Source organism: Chelonia mydas, chromosome 2 (assembly GCF_015237465.2).
Source record: "Chelonia mydas isolate rCheMyd1 chromosome 2, rCheMyd1.pri.v2, whole genome shotgun sequence".
NCBI lineage: Eukaryota > Metazoa > Chordata > Testudines > Cheloniidae > Chelonia > Chelonia mydas.
In genome coordinates, this window is record NC_057850.1 from 176,727,190 (window position 1) to 176,741,923 (window position 14,734).

The 14,734-nt window shown below is 41.1% G+C and overlaps 1 protein-coding gene across 7 annotated transcripts in view; it reads left to right on the forward strand.

The window, feature by feature from the left end:
• The window catches only part of PDE1C (phosphodiesterase 1C), a 500,442-nt gene that overhangs the window by 392,062 nt on the left and 93,646 nt on the right, over window positions 1-14,734 (forward strand). For all 7 annotated transcript variants that reach the window (XM_043540641.1, XM_037890096.2, XM_043540642.1 and 4 more), the window contains 2 exons: window positions 3,710-3,826; window positions 8,484-8,624. In XM_043540641.1, the coding sequence (XP_043396576.1) occupies window positions 3,710-3,826; window positions 8,484-8,624 (258 nt within the window). The remainder of the gene's footprint in view (window positions 1-3,709; window positions 3,827-8,483; window positions 8,625-14,734) is intronic.

A 14,734-nucleotide genomic window follows, 5' to 3' on the forward strand; every position in this document is an offset into this window, starting at 1 on the left:
TCTTTAATGCACAGTTAAAGGAGTGTAAATCAGCTAGGCATGAATATGCTCAGGCTGGCTGCACCACAAAGTTCTCAGCAATCAGGAATGCTGGTCTCAGGCCAAAGATGGCTGCACTGCTGATCTGTATAGCATTCTCCCAGCTATACCTTCTCTAGCACCTTTTCTTATTTTGCTAGGAAGAGGAGGGCAGATGACATTTCAAAAACACCTTCCTCTTGGACAAAACGTAACTATGGGCTATATCCCACACGGTGCTGAGTGCTCTCAGTTCCCACTGACTTCAAAGGTGACGATGGCGCTCAGTGCTTTGCAGGAGTGTTCAGAATCTGGCCGAATTGAGTCTTATAAACTAAGCTTAACGCTTTCTCCTACTGTACCCACCATCTCTCCACCCTCAGCTCTGCTATATAATTTATAGTTCAGTAGAAGGCGTAGGGGGAACTGAATGTGGATATCTACCCCTCTTACCAACATTGGCAGTTAACACTACTGTGATTTTTCTCCTACTCTGTAGTTTTTCGGAGAGCCCGAGGGAATATATTTAGTGTATAAAAAAAAAAAAAAGTTGAAGAAAATTAGGGTCATGTTAACTCTTGGATATACAATAGCACGTGTGACGTAGGAGTGATATTAAAACCAGCATGAACTTAACACCACTTGGATCTGGTTTTCAGCATTACTGGAGGGAGAGGGTGTCTAATTGTTTCCCCACTATTCCTTACATTTTTATATTTTTGTATTTATTTTATGTCTTTAAATTGCAATTGAAATAAAAACCCACCCATTTAAAAAGTTGTAGGCTCTCTGATGCTAAACTTATACTAGCATAATGATGGGCATTCAGCATAATTAAATATACAGGTAACAAATCTATTGAGTGTTTGACTTTTGATACAGTTTTCTAATTCGATGAATAAAACTACTGAAAAGATAAAGGTACTTTTTTGTTCAGACAGAGACCTCAGTGCTGCATAGAGTCCCCCCAAGTTGTATTTGAAATTGGCTATGTAAATAGGTCAGTGTTAAATAGCAGGATGGGGAAGGAAGATGTGGGAGAGGTTGCAGGCCTACATGTAGCTTAAAGGTCTGCATACATCCCTTGAAAAATATTCCAGTTGTATTTGGGTATTATACCTGATGAATATGTACAAATTTGTCAGTAAATACTTTGTGCTTTGTGGGCTTGGTCTGTTGTATTAATTTAGATGGAATGTATGGCCCCACAGAGTCAAAGGTGTTAATGTGACACAGTCACTGTCCAACATGTGCGGTTTGGTACACAGAGACCGCAGCCTGCTTAGTACCAAGGCAAACACACCATTACAAATTCATTTCACCTTTTATTAAAGATAGAGGGAAAAAAGGAAAAACTGTTAAAACATTTGAAATGTAAAGTATTAAATAAAGTTTTCATTTTAACAGCATCCCTAGTTCCCTTTCCTTTTACCTGTAGAATCTTTAGAATGAATATCCCCCTGTTTGACAGTCTTTTAGATGGCATTAAATATGGCAATAACTGGCCTTTTTGGGGTAAAGAGATGAAGTTAGTTGAGAGAAGCTGGAACTGTTGTTAAAGTCCAATCCTGTATCTTAAAAAGCAAAACAAGGCAAATATATGCAAGAGGGGAGAGAAAAGAACAGCAAAAATAGAAAATGCAGCTTCCATCTCTGGTATTAGCTTTAGTTGCAACCTCGCTGGAGATATACAGGTAGGGTACATGGTCTTATTAGCCACTCTGAGACCGGGTAAACTTGTACCAGCATCGAGTCGTTTAGGGCACTGCTTGTATCTGCCACTCTGGTCACAGGTTTACAGGAATGTTGCAAAATGTACAGTCTTGGCCAGCTAAGCCAAACCCTTATTAGACAAGGCAAAAGGAGAGAGATAGGAAAGATAAGAAACAAGGTGTGGAAGGAAAAGGACTCACTCTGTGTGTGTGTGAGAGAGAGAGAGAGTCAGACTCACATCCCAGTTGGGATTGAGCTGTTGGAAGTAGCGATATCATCTGACTCCCGCTCTCTGGCCTGGTTAGGACATCTCTCAAGATAAGGATGACGAGGGCCCAGTAGCATTATGGTAGGTCACAGGAGACAGCAAGGGTAGCAGCCGTCATGGTAAAACTTGCTCCTTAGCTGTTCTCCTGTCTCTGTCAGTGGTTGCTTGCAATCAGGTTCTGCTAATTTCCCCCAAGTCTTTTTCTTTTTAACAATCCTAAAAAGGAGTAATGGGTGGAATGGCCTATCCCCTCATTAATTTGTTCACTGATTAGGCCTAATTTCTGACACACTGATTTTGTTCCATTGATTTTCAGTCCCACACTTTTTTTTCAATTTGGCATGATCTTAACACAGTCCATGAGCTTTACCAATAGGCCTTTTTTGTTTGGATTAATTCAGTCTTTCTGCCTTTCTTTTGCACCTTTTCCCATCAACATTTGTTGTTATAGGTTATTGTGACCTTTTATAAACTTTCAGTTTTACAGACGTGGTCATTCAAAGGTTACTTCTACATCCTTTCCATCCCTTGCCCAGTGGAAATGTAATGATTCCTCTGCCAGGGGTGCCTTTACATCCTCAGAGGTAGGAACCAGAACTGGTCCTGTGTGCTTGGGGTTTGCCAGTTTGCCAGTTAAAACAATCTCAGTTTGCACTCAGACTCTCTGGCAAGCTCGTTCAGTGGGTGTTTGCCTAATGAATTAGTAAAAACTGAGTAACAGCCAGTGGAAATTGGACCTCAGGCATCAGATATTTCTTCCGTTATTGTGCCACAAGAGAAACTGCTCTTTCTGTGTTTCTAGGTCAGACTGAAGCATGAAATGTATTTCATGCTTCGGGGAGCCTCTTCTTGTGAGAACTGCAGACTTGGGAGGTTCTGACACAACAGGTTCCTTTAAAATCTCAACATTCACCATTCTAAGTTGGCTCAGTACCCACAGTCTTTTCCTAGACTTAGGAGAAAGCACAGAACTGCAACCAATGCAAAGATATAGTAGATGCTGAATATGCAACAGTGCTGACTGTAGACTGTTTAGGCATTGTAATGGTGGGGTGCTTACCCAAGCCAGGATTCCAAATCTTTTGACATTCAGCCTTTGCTGATCGTAGTTATGAGTGACCATAATTTAAAAAAATCATTTTTGAATGCACATTTTTTGTTAAACTCCTGCCAGATCTGCCATGATCATAACACATTGCAGGGGTTCTCAAACTTCATTGCACTGCGACCCCGTTCTAACAACAAAAATTACTACACGACCCCAAGAGGGGGCGGGGAATGAAGCCTGAGCCTGCCTGAGCCCCGCCGCCCTGGGTAGGGAACCCAAAGCTGAAGCCCAAGGGTGGGGGGCTTTTAACCTGAGCCTCACCAACCACAGGTGAAGAAGCCCTCAGGCTTGGGCTTCGTCCTGGGGCAGTGAGGCTTGGGCTTCGTCCCCAGACCGCAGCAAGTCTAATGCCAGCCCTGGCAACCCATTCAAATGGGGCTGTGACCCACTTTGGGGTCCCGACCCACAGTTTGAGAGCTGCTGAAATAGAACATGCGCTGATTAAATGAAATTAGAGGAATCCAGAAGCAGTGATGAATTTCTTTCATATTCCGCAAAGTGATGCTTTCCTGATTGTTAAAGTTTTAAAGCGGCAGAAATTATATAATTATATAATTATAAAATAAATGACTGTATTAACACCTTTTTTCCACACTTTGCAGAATGTAGACAAATGGTCCTTTGATGTATTTGCACTGAATGATGCTAGTGGGGATCATGCGCTGAAATTCATTTTCTATGAACTTCTCACACGCTACGATCTGATCAGCCGTTTCAAGGTTAGTAAATCTGAGATGAGACTTTTCTTCCCAACTCCCCAGAAGATCACTGAAGGAAATAAACTCAAACTTTATTCAAACTATATTCCACCCATACTTTTACTGTAACTTTTATTATGTTGGAGCAGTAGTTCCTCGAATATGATTAAAATACTTTCCTGCGCGCTACAAATGTCTGCTAAACCATGCATTTAATTGGACTGGGGCCCAAATACGTTCCCTTCAAAGTCATCAAGAAACGTTTTTGGACTTTTGCGGGGCTGCATTACAGTCCTGGAATATAATTCAGTCACATTTCCTCTTCAAGAATGAGCTGTGTTTTCACCATTTCAAGAGATTGCCGTGTTGTACTTGAGTCCCTCATCATGGTAGAAATTACATCTTAGATGAGTCCATCACTAAATAACTGTAATTTTTGAGAGATCCTGGCTAAACTGTACCTGGATCATTGGGAATACCCAACTGTACTCCTGTGTGCTGTGAAATCTGCAGATTTAATCACTGTGCAAACAAGCATTGTTGATGCACTACTGATAGTTGATTGAACAACTTGTTCTGGCTACAGGTTCATGTTTAGTGGTATCGAATTACTGATGCAATGAATGCATTTTAGAAGAGTTTTCAGTGGGGGATACAGTGGGTTTAAAATCTCAGGATGCATTTAATCTTGGCCATTCTTCAGAGCTGGGACTGTGTCATCTTTAGTATGGATGCTGCCACAATCTAAATAGTAACTGTAACCCCTCCTTGTCTTCCCTCAAAATTAAATAGTGCTATTTCTCTTGCTTCCTATCAAGCATGCCATGTTCATGACTGTGATGGGTTGGACCCCCTTTCTGGGGTGCCACCTGATGTGTTGGGGTCCCACTAAGCCTACCTGTTCCAACAGCCTGGGTTCCCCTTACTCTGTGCTGCTCTGACAGGCTCTCTGGCCCCTTTCCAGTACACACACAGGTCGGGACACACCCAGCTGTAGAATCACACAGAGTCTGCAATCAGCTTTCTGTGGGAGGACTGAGCTCGGGGGATTGCCCAGCACTCTGGTGCATACGCCCTCTGGAGTGTAAACCCAAAGTTATATGGTCTTGCAGTGTATAGAGATCTATGCAGCGTAAGCTCATGAAATTTGCTCCCTCCCTCAATGTGGAGGAAGATATGCACAGCTTCCCCCTTCCCCCCCCCCCCCCCAGTTATGAATTGCACAAACTGGGTTTTGGAATAAACAAAAAACAAGTTTGTTAATTACAAAAGGTAAATTTTATGTGATTATAAGGGACAGCAAACAGATCAAAGCGGATTACTGAGCAAATAAAACAAAACACGTGAACTAAGCTTAATACACTAAGGAATACTGGCTACAAATAATTTCTCACCCTAAATGTTATTTCAAGCAGGTTGCAGAGTTTCTTGAAGGTAAACTGCACCACATGCATCTTAAATCTTCAGGCATTCCTGTCAGGGTTCCTTCCCTACTCTGAACTCTGGGGCACAGATGTGGGGACCCGCATGAAAGATCCCCTAAGCTTATTTTTACCAGCTTAGGTTAAAAACTTTCCCAAGGCACAAACTTTGCCTTGTCCTTGAACAGTATGCTGCCACCACCAAGTGATTTAGACAAAGAACAGGGAAAGGACCACTTGGAGTTCCTATTTCCCCAAAATATCCCCCCAAGCCCTTATACTCCCTTTCCTGGGGAGGCTTGAGAATAAACAATATGAGCACGAACCAGCCTTGGATTTTTAAGACCCAAAAAACCCAGTCAGATTCTTAAAAATCAGAACTTTATTAGAAGAACAAAAAAGAACTTTATAAGAGAACAACACTGTGAGATCAGAATGGAAGATAATCTTACAGGCAGTCAGATTCAAAACATAGAGAATCCCTCTGGGCAAAATCTTAAGTTACAAAAAGACACAAAAACAGGAATACACATTTCCTCCAGCACAGTGAATTTACAAGCCAAAACAAAGAAAACCTAACATATTTTCTAGCTAGATTACTTACTAACTTTACAGGAGTTGGAAGGCTTGCATCCTTGATCTGTTCCCGGCAAGGTATCACACAGACAGACAAAAGCCTTTTCCCCCCGCTCCAGATTTGAAAGTATCTTGTCTCCTCATTGGTCATTTTGGGTCAGGTGCCAGCGAGGTTACCTTAGCTTCTTAACCTTTTACAGGTGAAAGGATTTTGCCTCTGGCCAGGAGGGATTTTATAGCACTGTATACAGAAAGGTGGTTACCCTTCCCTTTATATTCATGACAATTCCTTTTACAGGCTGACCTTTCTTGCCTGGGCTCTGCCCCTGCCTCCCCCAGCTCAGTTCCTTTGTTTCTTCCGGTGTTTTCAGCAGTCTTCCTTCTTGGGCGGGGTGGTTGTGGAGAAAAGCCTAGATTAACTCACTCCCCAGCCTCAAATAGGATTTGCATATGGTGGGAATGCTTTGCTTCCTAGTTTGAACCTCATCCCCTTCCCATGGAAAAGTACCAGCATTTCAAGATGCTATCCTGTACCAGGTGACATGATCACATGACCCTGCAGTGTCAAAGCAGCATCTTACGAAACTTCTCAGGAAGGAGGGAGATTAGTATCTTCACAGTCCTACTGTCCTTCCTAATGGCCCATCCAGGCTGATTGCATACTGTCTGCTGGGCATTCCCCAAGTACACACACAGTTGTAATTGTTACATGGTCAATATTCCTAACTTCAGATACAGAAATTGTGCATGCATACAAATTGGATAATCACATTCAGTAGATCATAACCTTTCCAATGATACCTCACATGGTCCATCTTGCATAAAACATATCTTAATTATGCCATATTCATATCATATCAATGTTTCTATGAAGAATATGGAGCATAATGTTACAATGATACATGTATTCTGACTAGAATTTGTACTTTTCAGAAGGAAGCTCTACGAATGATTAGCCTTTTCTCAATACTTGTTGTTTTGTAAGCACTGTGATCAAGTCCTTGAACTAGAACACACAAAACCTTTTATCACTTTCCCCACATAAATTTCATTCACAGAGCCAGCTACTGATGTCTGCTTCATTCAGCCTTTCAGATCTGTACTGTTCAAGTTTCACTTCTGCACAGTTGTGTCCTATTGACCAGAGCTATCAACAGGACAGTAATAGAGATATACTGTACATCTGAGGGCCTACTTACCAAGCTCTTTCTCTCTTCATTCAGGCAAATACTTTATCCTTATCTTCCTTGACACATCTTTGCTTGTCCTGCCACCACTCAAGCTTTACATTACTTCTTCAGCTGTATGGAGAGCATGAATCATTTCAAGCCTTCAGTTCTGTTGAGGTCCTGAGGCTGTTGCAAAAATGGAAGTAGTAGATGCACCACTGATACTATTTCTAAATGCACCACCCTTATTTTCTCTCACACTTTTTCGAGGACACCTCATTCCAGTGTGCCATGTACGCTGAATGTTTTCACTGACCTCATTCTCTAGAGTCTTGAGTTTCATAACTTGGGAAAGGAATTAAACAGTCAAGCGTAAAACAAAATTTGAGATTGGTGACCTAGTGGTGTCCATTTCCAGATGCTGCCGAAGCTGGGTTTTATATTCCAACCTTGGATAGTATTCTCAATTAAATCTGGAACATGAACAAAAATGGTGGAAACCTCACAAGGAAAAAATAACTGTTCTCATGAGATTTTTCACCCTTTTGCCTTGGCCAAATTCTTTCTCTGACCCGTACTTCCCTGGCACCTGTCTTGCCCTGAGGTTCCCACTAACTACTGTTGTCTTCTAAGAAGAGCCCCACAAGTCTCCCACTCTTTGGGCTTCTTCAGGGACTGCCCCATATCTAAAGAGGATGTTCCCATGGTGGTCAGATTCTGCCTCCCCCTCCCCCCCCCCAACACAGTCCCACCATGCACATACAAGGCAGAGTAGTGTACAGTTTGCTTCTGGCTGGTAATGCCACTGAAAGTACAGATCCAGATAGCCACCACACAAGAACTTCTGAAATTGGTTTGAGCATGTGGTACTAACATTGGAGAGCAGATGTTGCCATTCCCTTGAATGTGTGGTTGGATTAGTGACACTCTCCTCCCCAGGAAATCGCTTAATTTTGCCCTCACCTATGTGTATAGTATTACTCTTGAAGTGAGTGAGTGTTGCAAACCTATACTGGGTCTGAGGGCAGAATTTGGGAAATAGTTACTAAGCAGAGACTTAGGTAAATAATGCTTCTCTTATGGAATGTTTCAGTCTACCTCTAATATGTACCATTAAAAATCTAAGCCATGAATTGTGAAGCAATGATGTATAACAATGGGTCATGAGAGAACAGATAAACACCTTGTGACCTAAATTGAGACATTTCTTCAAGGGCAATCAATCAAGGGCTGTCTGTTGTTTTTTATTCTGCATTATGTCTTCAAACAGGCACGTAGTAGTGTACTGTCTTGTTAATGTGTATGTGTGTGTGATTCAGCCCTGACGTGATTAGGAATGGGTAAACTTCTTGATTTACTGTCAGTTTCCGCAGCGTCTGCTAAGGTGTTTTAGATGATTTATTTATGTATAGACCACATTTTGGGGCACTAGATGAAAGTTACTCATAGAAATGCTATTAATTGAAGATAATTCTGTCCTCAGTGAATTTAACTTCATGTTTCCTTTTTTAGATTCCCATTTCTGCTCTTGTCTCCTTTGTGGAAGCACTGGAAGTTGGATACAGCAAACATAAAAATCCTTATCACAATCTAATGCACGCAGCAGATGTTACACAGACTGTACATTATCTCCTTTTTAAGACAGGTGTAGCGGTAAGTACGTGAATACCAGAATAATGAGACTGCAGCATTTCCACTCATTAAAGAGATTATATACAGTGGAACATATTCCTACTGTAGATGAACTTGGTGTTTCTAAGTGCTATGAAAATGAAAAGTGCTCTGTAGGTGCTCAGTATTATTGGAGAACTTGGATATAGTGAAATTCCTTTTATAGTGATTTTGGATATAGTGAAATTCTGTTTATAATGATCATGGAGTGGAAGGATGGTCTTGTGGTTGGAGTGCTAATCTTGGGAAACCTGCGATCAATTCCCTGCTCAGCCACAGACTCCCTGTGTGATCTTGGGCAAGTCATTTAGTCTCTTTGTGCCTCAGTTCCCCATCTTCAAAATGGGGATAATATTATTTACAAGGGTGTCGTGAAGATAAACACATTAAAGACTATGAGAATCTCAGATAGTATGGTGATGGGAGCTATACAGGTATCTACGATAGATTGGTTATACTGAAACTCTAGTGAAGTAGAATGGCACAATCCCTCCTTGATAGAACTGGTGTAGGCCTTACCTCCTTTTGTCTCCTTTGAGGTGATGCATGCCCCTACGGTAACTGGAGGGGGTGCAGACCCTGCAGTTAAGAATGATTAGAAGTCAGGAAAACCTACAGCAAGAGAGACTAAAGAAGCTCAATCTGTTTAGATTAACAAAGAGAAGGTTAAAAGGTGACTTGATTGTGGCCTATAAATACCTATTCAGGGAAAAGATTTCTGATTACAGAGGGTTCTTTAATGTATCAGACAAAGACATAGCAAAATTAAGTGACTGGAAGCTGAAGCAAGACAAATTCAAACTGAAAGTCAAGTACAAATGTATAACAATGTACTTTGGAACAATGTACTTAGTAACATGGTGAATCCTCCATTGTTTGAAGTCATTAAATCAAGACTGGATATCTTTCTAAAATATCTGATCTAGGTCAATCAGAAGTTATGGGCTTGGTGAAATTCTATGGTTTAGGTTATGCAGAAGGTCAAACTAGATGATCATAATGGTCCCTTCTGGCCTTAAAGTCTATGAGTCTTTGACAAAGAGGTTAATAGAAAATAGCATTAAACACTTGACAACATTTTCCATTGTTATTAGAGCTGGTCAAAAAATTTTCATTGAAACAGTTTTCTGTCAGAACATGTTATTTGGAGGAAACTGATTTTTTTTGTTGTGAAGTTGTACTGATTTTGGTAAATTTTTGTTTCAGAAAAAAATTGGAATTTAAAAGGGAATTTAAAAAATGTCAAAAATGGGATGTTTTGATATTTTCAGAAAGGAAACTTGATTTTTTTTAATGAGTCTGTTTTAAATTTACTTTTATTTATATGAAAATGCTTGAAATTGAAAGAAACATTTCAAATTTATCAAAACAAAGTGCTTCAGCTGACCCAAAACAAAAACACAAATTAAAATTTCTTTCAGCAAAATAGACATTTTGGTTTTTCTTCCCAGTTTGGGATGAAACTGTTTTTTCTGAAAGCTTGACATTTTACATGGAAGGGAAAAATTCCATTGTCCAATCCACACTAATTGGTATACAATTGAATGAATTGGTTGCTGTTGCTGTGACTGGTATGTTGTTAAATAAAATTGTGCTGTGCTTTATTTTTATTGAAATACGGTTCATTTACTGTAGAAACAGTCTACTTAAGCACATACAATTGTGTTCTGCATTGACTCCTCCCATTGCAAGTATTCATGTACTACTTTCGAACAGAAACCAAAAAAGCCTTAGATTTCAACTGAAAAGTATCTTTTACATAACATCCTTTGATTCTTCAGAGTTTGTTATTAAACTTGTAATATTAGGACAAAGATAAAGAAACTCCCAGTTGCAAATGACTCAGCATTGTTAGGCCTGTTCTACACTAAAAAGTTAAGTGGACCCAGTTATGTCATTTAGTTATGTGAAAACTCCACACCCCTGAGTGACATAGTTAAGCTGACCTAACCTCCAATGTATACAACAGTAGGTAGGTGGAAGAATTCTTCTGTCAACCAAGCTACCACCTCTCAGGAAAAACTTCTCCCATCAGCGTAAGTAATGTTTACACTGAAGCCCTATGGTGGCACAGCTGTCTCTGTTCTGTTGTAGCTTTTCAAGTGTAGACAAGCCCATAGTAATGCTTGCATCTTCCTCCTCTCTTGTTGGTAAGACTTTAGTCCTCCTTTTCCCCAGATGATAAATCTTGGAGATGATGATAGTTTCTGAGACTGCAACAGAGAGACCTAAAGAAATACTAAATCTGCTGTGCTGACTGTTAATAAAAGTTTCAGTACAGACATAATGCTTGATTCCAGTCTCACTCCTACCAGTTCCTTCTGATTTCACTGAAGTAAGTGAGATAAGATTCAGACCCACAACTAACTACTACAAACCAGTCTAATATTCCTAACTGTTTCACTGCAGATATTTAGCATGTAGGTTAAAGAAAACCCAGTGAAGGGCATAATTACTAAGGATATTCAAGCCATGTGTAATGTGAATTGCATTATGATGGTGAACCAACTGATTCCTTTCCTTTCCTCAAACAGCATAAAGATGGCACTCTTCCCCCTCCTACAGTGCAGTTCTGCTCAGAAAAGTGACTGTGTAAAAATGGCTCCTACTTATTCAACAGACCTACTGCCCGTGTGTTTTCAGGGTCATATGTGTGACTTTATTATTTTTGGCATGTTAGTACTGTAGCACCATCACAGCTGTGGGAGACTGAGCTGAGTTCTTTTCTAGCTCATGCATCACCAACAGAACGCTGTAAGTTCCATATTCTGCTCTCTGTTGCACTTGTTTGACCCCATTGAAGACAGCAGGGCTATGCAGCTGTGGTAAAAGGCAGAATTTGAAGGATATGGTATAACCACAGAATCTGACCTGTTGAATCCTCATACAGATGACTTGGACCATCACCTTGTGTGGAGAAGGGGCTTGCGTGTTCCAATGATCCTCAAAGCTAAGTTATTGGAAGCTTCATGTTCCCGGTAGGGTCTCCCAAGGCGAACAGGTCTGAGGAGAGGTCACAGACAAAGCACAGTCCAATCCCCCAAGTCCTCAACGGTGGATCAGGCGTAAGAGGGTCCTCAGATCTCAACGGCTGTGAAAGCGGATGAAGGCTGCAGCAAGTGGAGATCTCCAGTCGTCTTGGACTTTCCCTGCCACTAGGCCCCAGACCTCCAACTTGTCATGATCGTGTGGACGCAAAAGGCACACCAGCCTCCCCACGTTAAAAGAAATCATGCGCAGGCTTCTATCATGGGAAATAACATCTTTCCAACCTTCCAAGCCCTGTGGAAACAGACTAGTGGTGACGGGGACAAGATTAGTGGATCTGGCAGTCCCAAGCCATGAATCTGCACATAGGTGGTGGTAATTAGATGGTCGTCTGGCACCAGGACTGAGACAGGGTTCAATTCGGCAGCTACTATTATGACTGAGCAGTCCTCTTTAGGATCCCCTCTGCTCACCCCACATGGGGAGGTGCCTTAAACCTAGGCTGTCTCATACACTCCTGGCTGGATTACCGCGTCCAGTGGGATCACTGCCTGCAATCAAAGCTATAAAAAGACAGTGACTTTTGCTACATGGAATGTTCGCACCCTGATGGGTAACAAAGATAATGTACAGCTGGAAAGAAGAACTGCTGTCATTGCCAGGGAACTTGAAAGATATAACATCGACGTCACTGTCCTGAGTGAGACAAGGTGCCAAGATGAAGGTCAACTGAGAGAAGAAGGTGGTGGTTACACCTTTTTCTGGCAAGAAAAATCTGTAGAGGACAGGCGCATTCATGGTGTCAGTTTTGCAATTAGGAATAAGTTTGTCAGTCAGCTTACAGAATTTCCTGTAGGAATCAATGAACGTCTTATGACTCTTCGTCTTGAGCTCAGCAACAACCAGTCTGCTGCTGTCGTCAGCGCGTATGCCCCAACGCTTGATTCTGTTGAGGATATCAAAGAACAATTCTGTACAGATCTTGACAAAGTCTTGATCAACATTCCCAAGGAGCATAAGATCATTCTCCTCAGAGATTTTAACGCTAGAGTCGGGTGGGAGTCAGATCTCTGGAATGGCACTATCAGAAAAGAAGGAGTAGGAAAGGCTAATTCCAATGCCATCCTCCTCCTGAGCAAGTGTGTAGAACATGGCCTGATCATCACGAACACGCTCTTTAGACTAAGTGAGAAGTATCAGACCACCTGGAGACACGCTTACTCCAGGCATCAGCACCTTCTTGACTATGTTATTGTTAGAGGAGAAATGCATTGCCCTTGAAGCTGAAAAGAGAGAGAAGGAAGGAAAAAGAAATAACTTTTTCCCAGCAGGCCACTGGCTTGCCACAAAATGTCTGTACCTACTGCAGGCGGATTTGCGGTTCCAGGATCGGACTCCTGTGTCATCTCAGGACCTATATGTAAATCCGTGGCAGAGATCGTCTTCGAAAATGGGGGATCACCAGTCACTGATGACGATACATGATACAGCACAACTTGGATTTTAAAACCAAGGATGAGACATGGCAGCTAGAAAAAAGTATCTTTTTATTTTTGAACTGAACAAACTGGATGTGAAGTCCGCTGAGAGAAAATAATCCTGGAACCCCACAATGACATTTTTTCCAGGGGCAGTTTTCAGAGTGTAATTGCACTTTAACAATTTGTTACTGATACCGTTAAGTTAAAATCCATTCTCCCACATCTTAACTAACGGCTTGATCCCCCTTCAGTGGACATCAGTGGGAAAACTTCTGTTGACTTGGATGGAATTAAGATCTGACCTTTTTAGTTCTTGTTCTTGCTCTCCTGAGAGTAGGTCATGAGCCAGCTAATAATAGATTTTTTTTATGGGTTTTTATCAGCATGTGATAGTCTGTTAACTTCAGCATTGTTAGCTGGTGCTCCTAGTCATCTTTTGTTTTTAGAAGAAATATTTATGCTACTTATAGGAACAGAGAATGGATTTGGGTTGTCAGTTATTAAACAGAATGGTGCATAGAGATTTATACTGAGCTGGTGAATTTCATCTTCATATTTTTGGTGCCTTTGTTTTTGGCTTAAAGATTTTTGTGTTTGTTTTACAGTAAATTGTTCAATGTCCAGATCAATTTATTTTAAATGTTTTGCTTGAGTAGCCTCAACCCCCATGAGGTTGTTGACTTGCCTTTGACAATAACACTAATAGTAAGACTGCAAGCCACTCCTTTGGGGGAAGGCAGAGGGGAAACAGACATACATAACAGATGTACAATGACCCAATAAAAATATATATAGGATCTATTTCCTTCCTCATGTTATCATCCAGCTCAGAATCTAAAAATAATTTTCTGAATGAGCTTTAGTGATTACAAATTAGATGATAACAAATTAGTGCCAACTGCTGACCTTGGGAATGTGCACGTGAGCAGTGTTTATTTCAATGGGAGTCCTATGTGTGCACCCTAGGGCAGTTTGGTATTATTTATTTTGATGGCTGCTAATAATATACAGTGCTGCCAAATCCTGCAATCTTTGCTGAGTTTTTTGTCTTTAGTCAAATTTCCTTGGATTGCAGTGACTGTGATTGGTTTCAGTGGAAGTCTTGCGGTGCAGAGGCGGGCAAAGGTGGGGCTAGGAGCCGGGGGTGGGGGTTGAGCACCCGCCAGCCAGAGGGGAAGTCGGCGCCTATGTAGGAACTCCAAGTGAAGTCTGTAGGGCTTTCTGGTGAGCAAAGAATACAAGGTCAGGTTTATGCCTCGTGAATAATGACCGGTTTTTCACTAATATAATCCAAATAAAATGATAAGGCCTTAGGAATTGCCATGCTGGGTAGATCAGTAGTCCAGTATCCTGTCTTTGACAGTGGCCAGCTCCAGTTGCTGGACAGGAATGTGAAAATTTCTGTAATAGGCAATTATGCACTGGCATAGTGGAAGCTTGTGCTTAACCCAGGCACTTAGTGGTTGTTATGATGATGTATGCCCCTTAATGTCATTATTCTGTTTAGTTCCTACTGAGAATATTTTTTTTGTTCACATTAGTTTCTAAATATTTTTAAAATCTGGTCATGGACTCACTAATATCCCGCGGAAGTATTATTCATTGCATAAAAAAGTATTATAA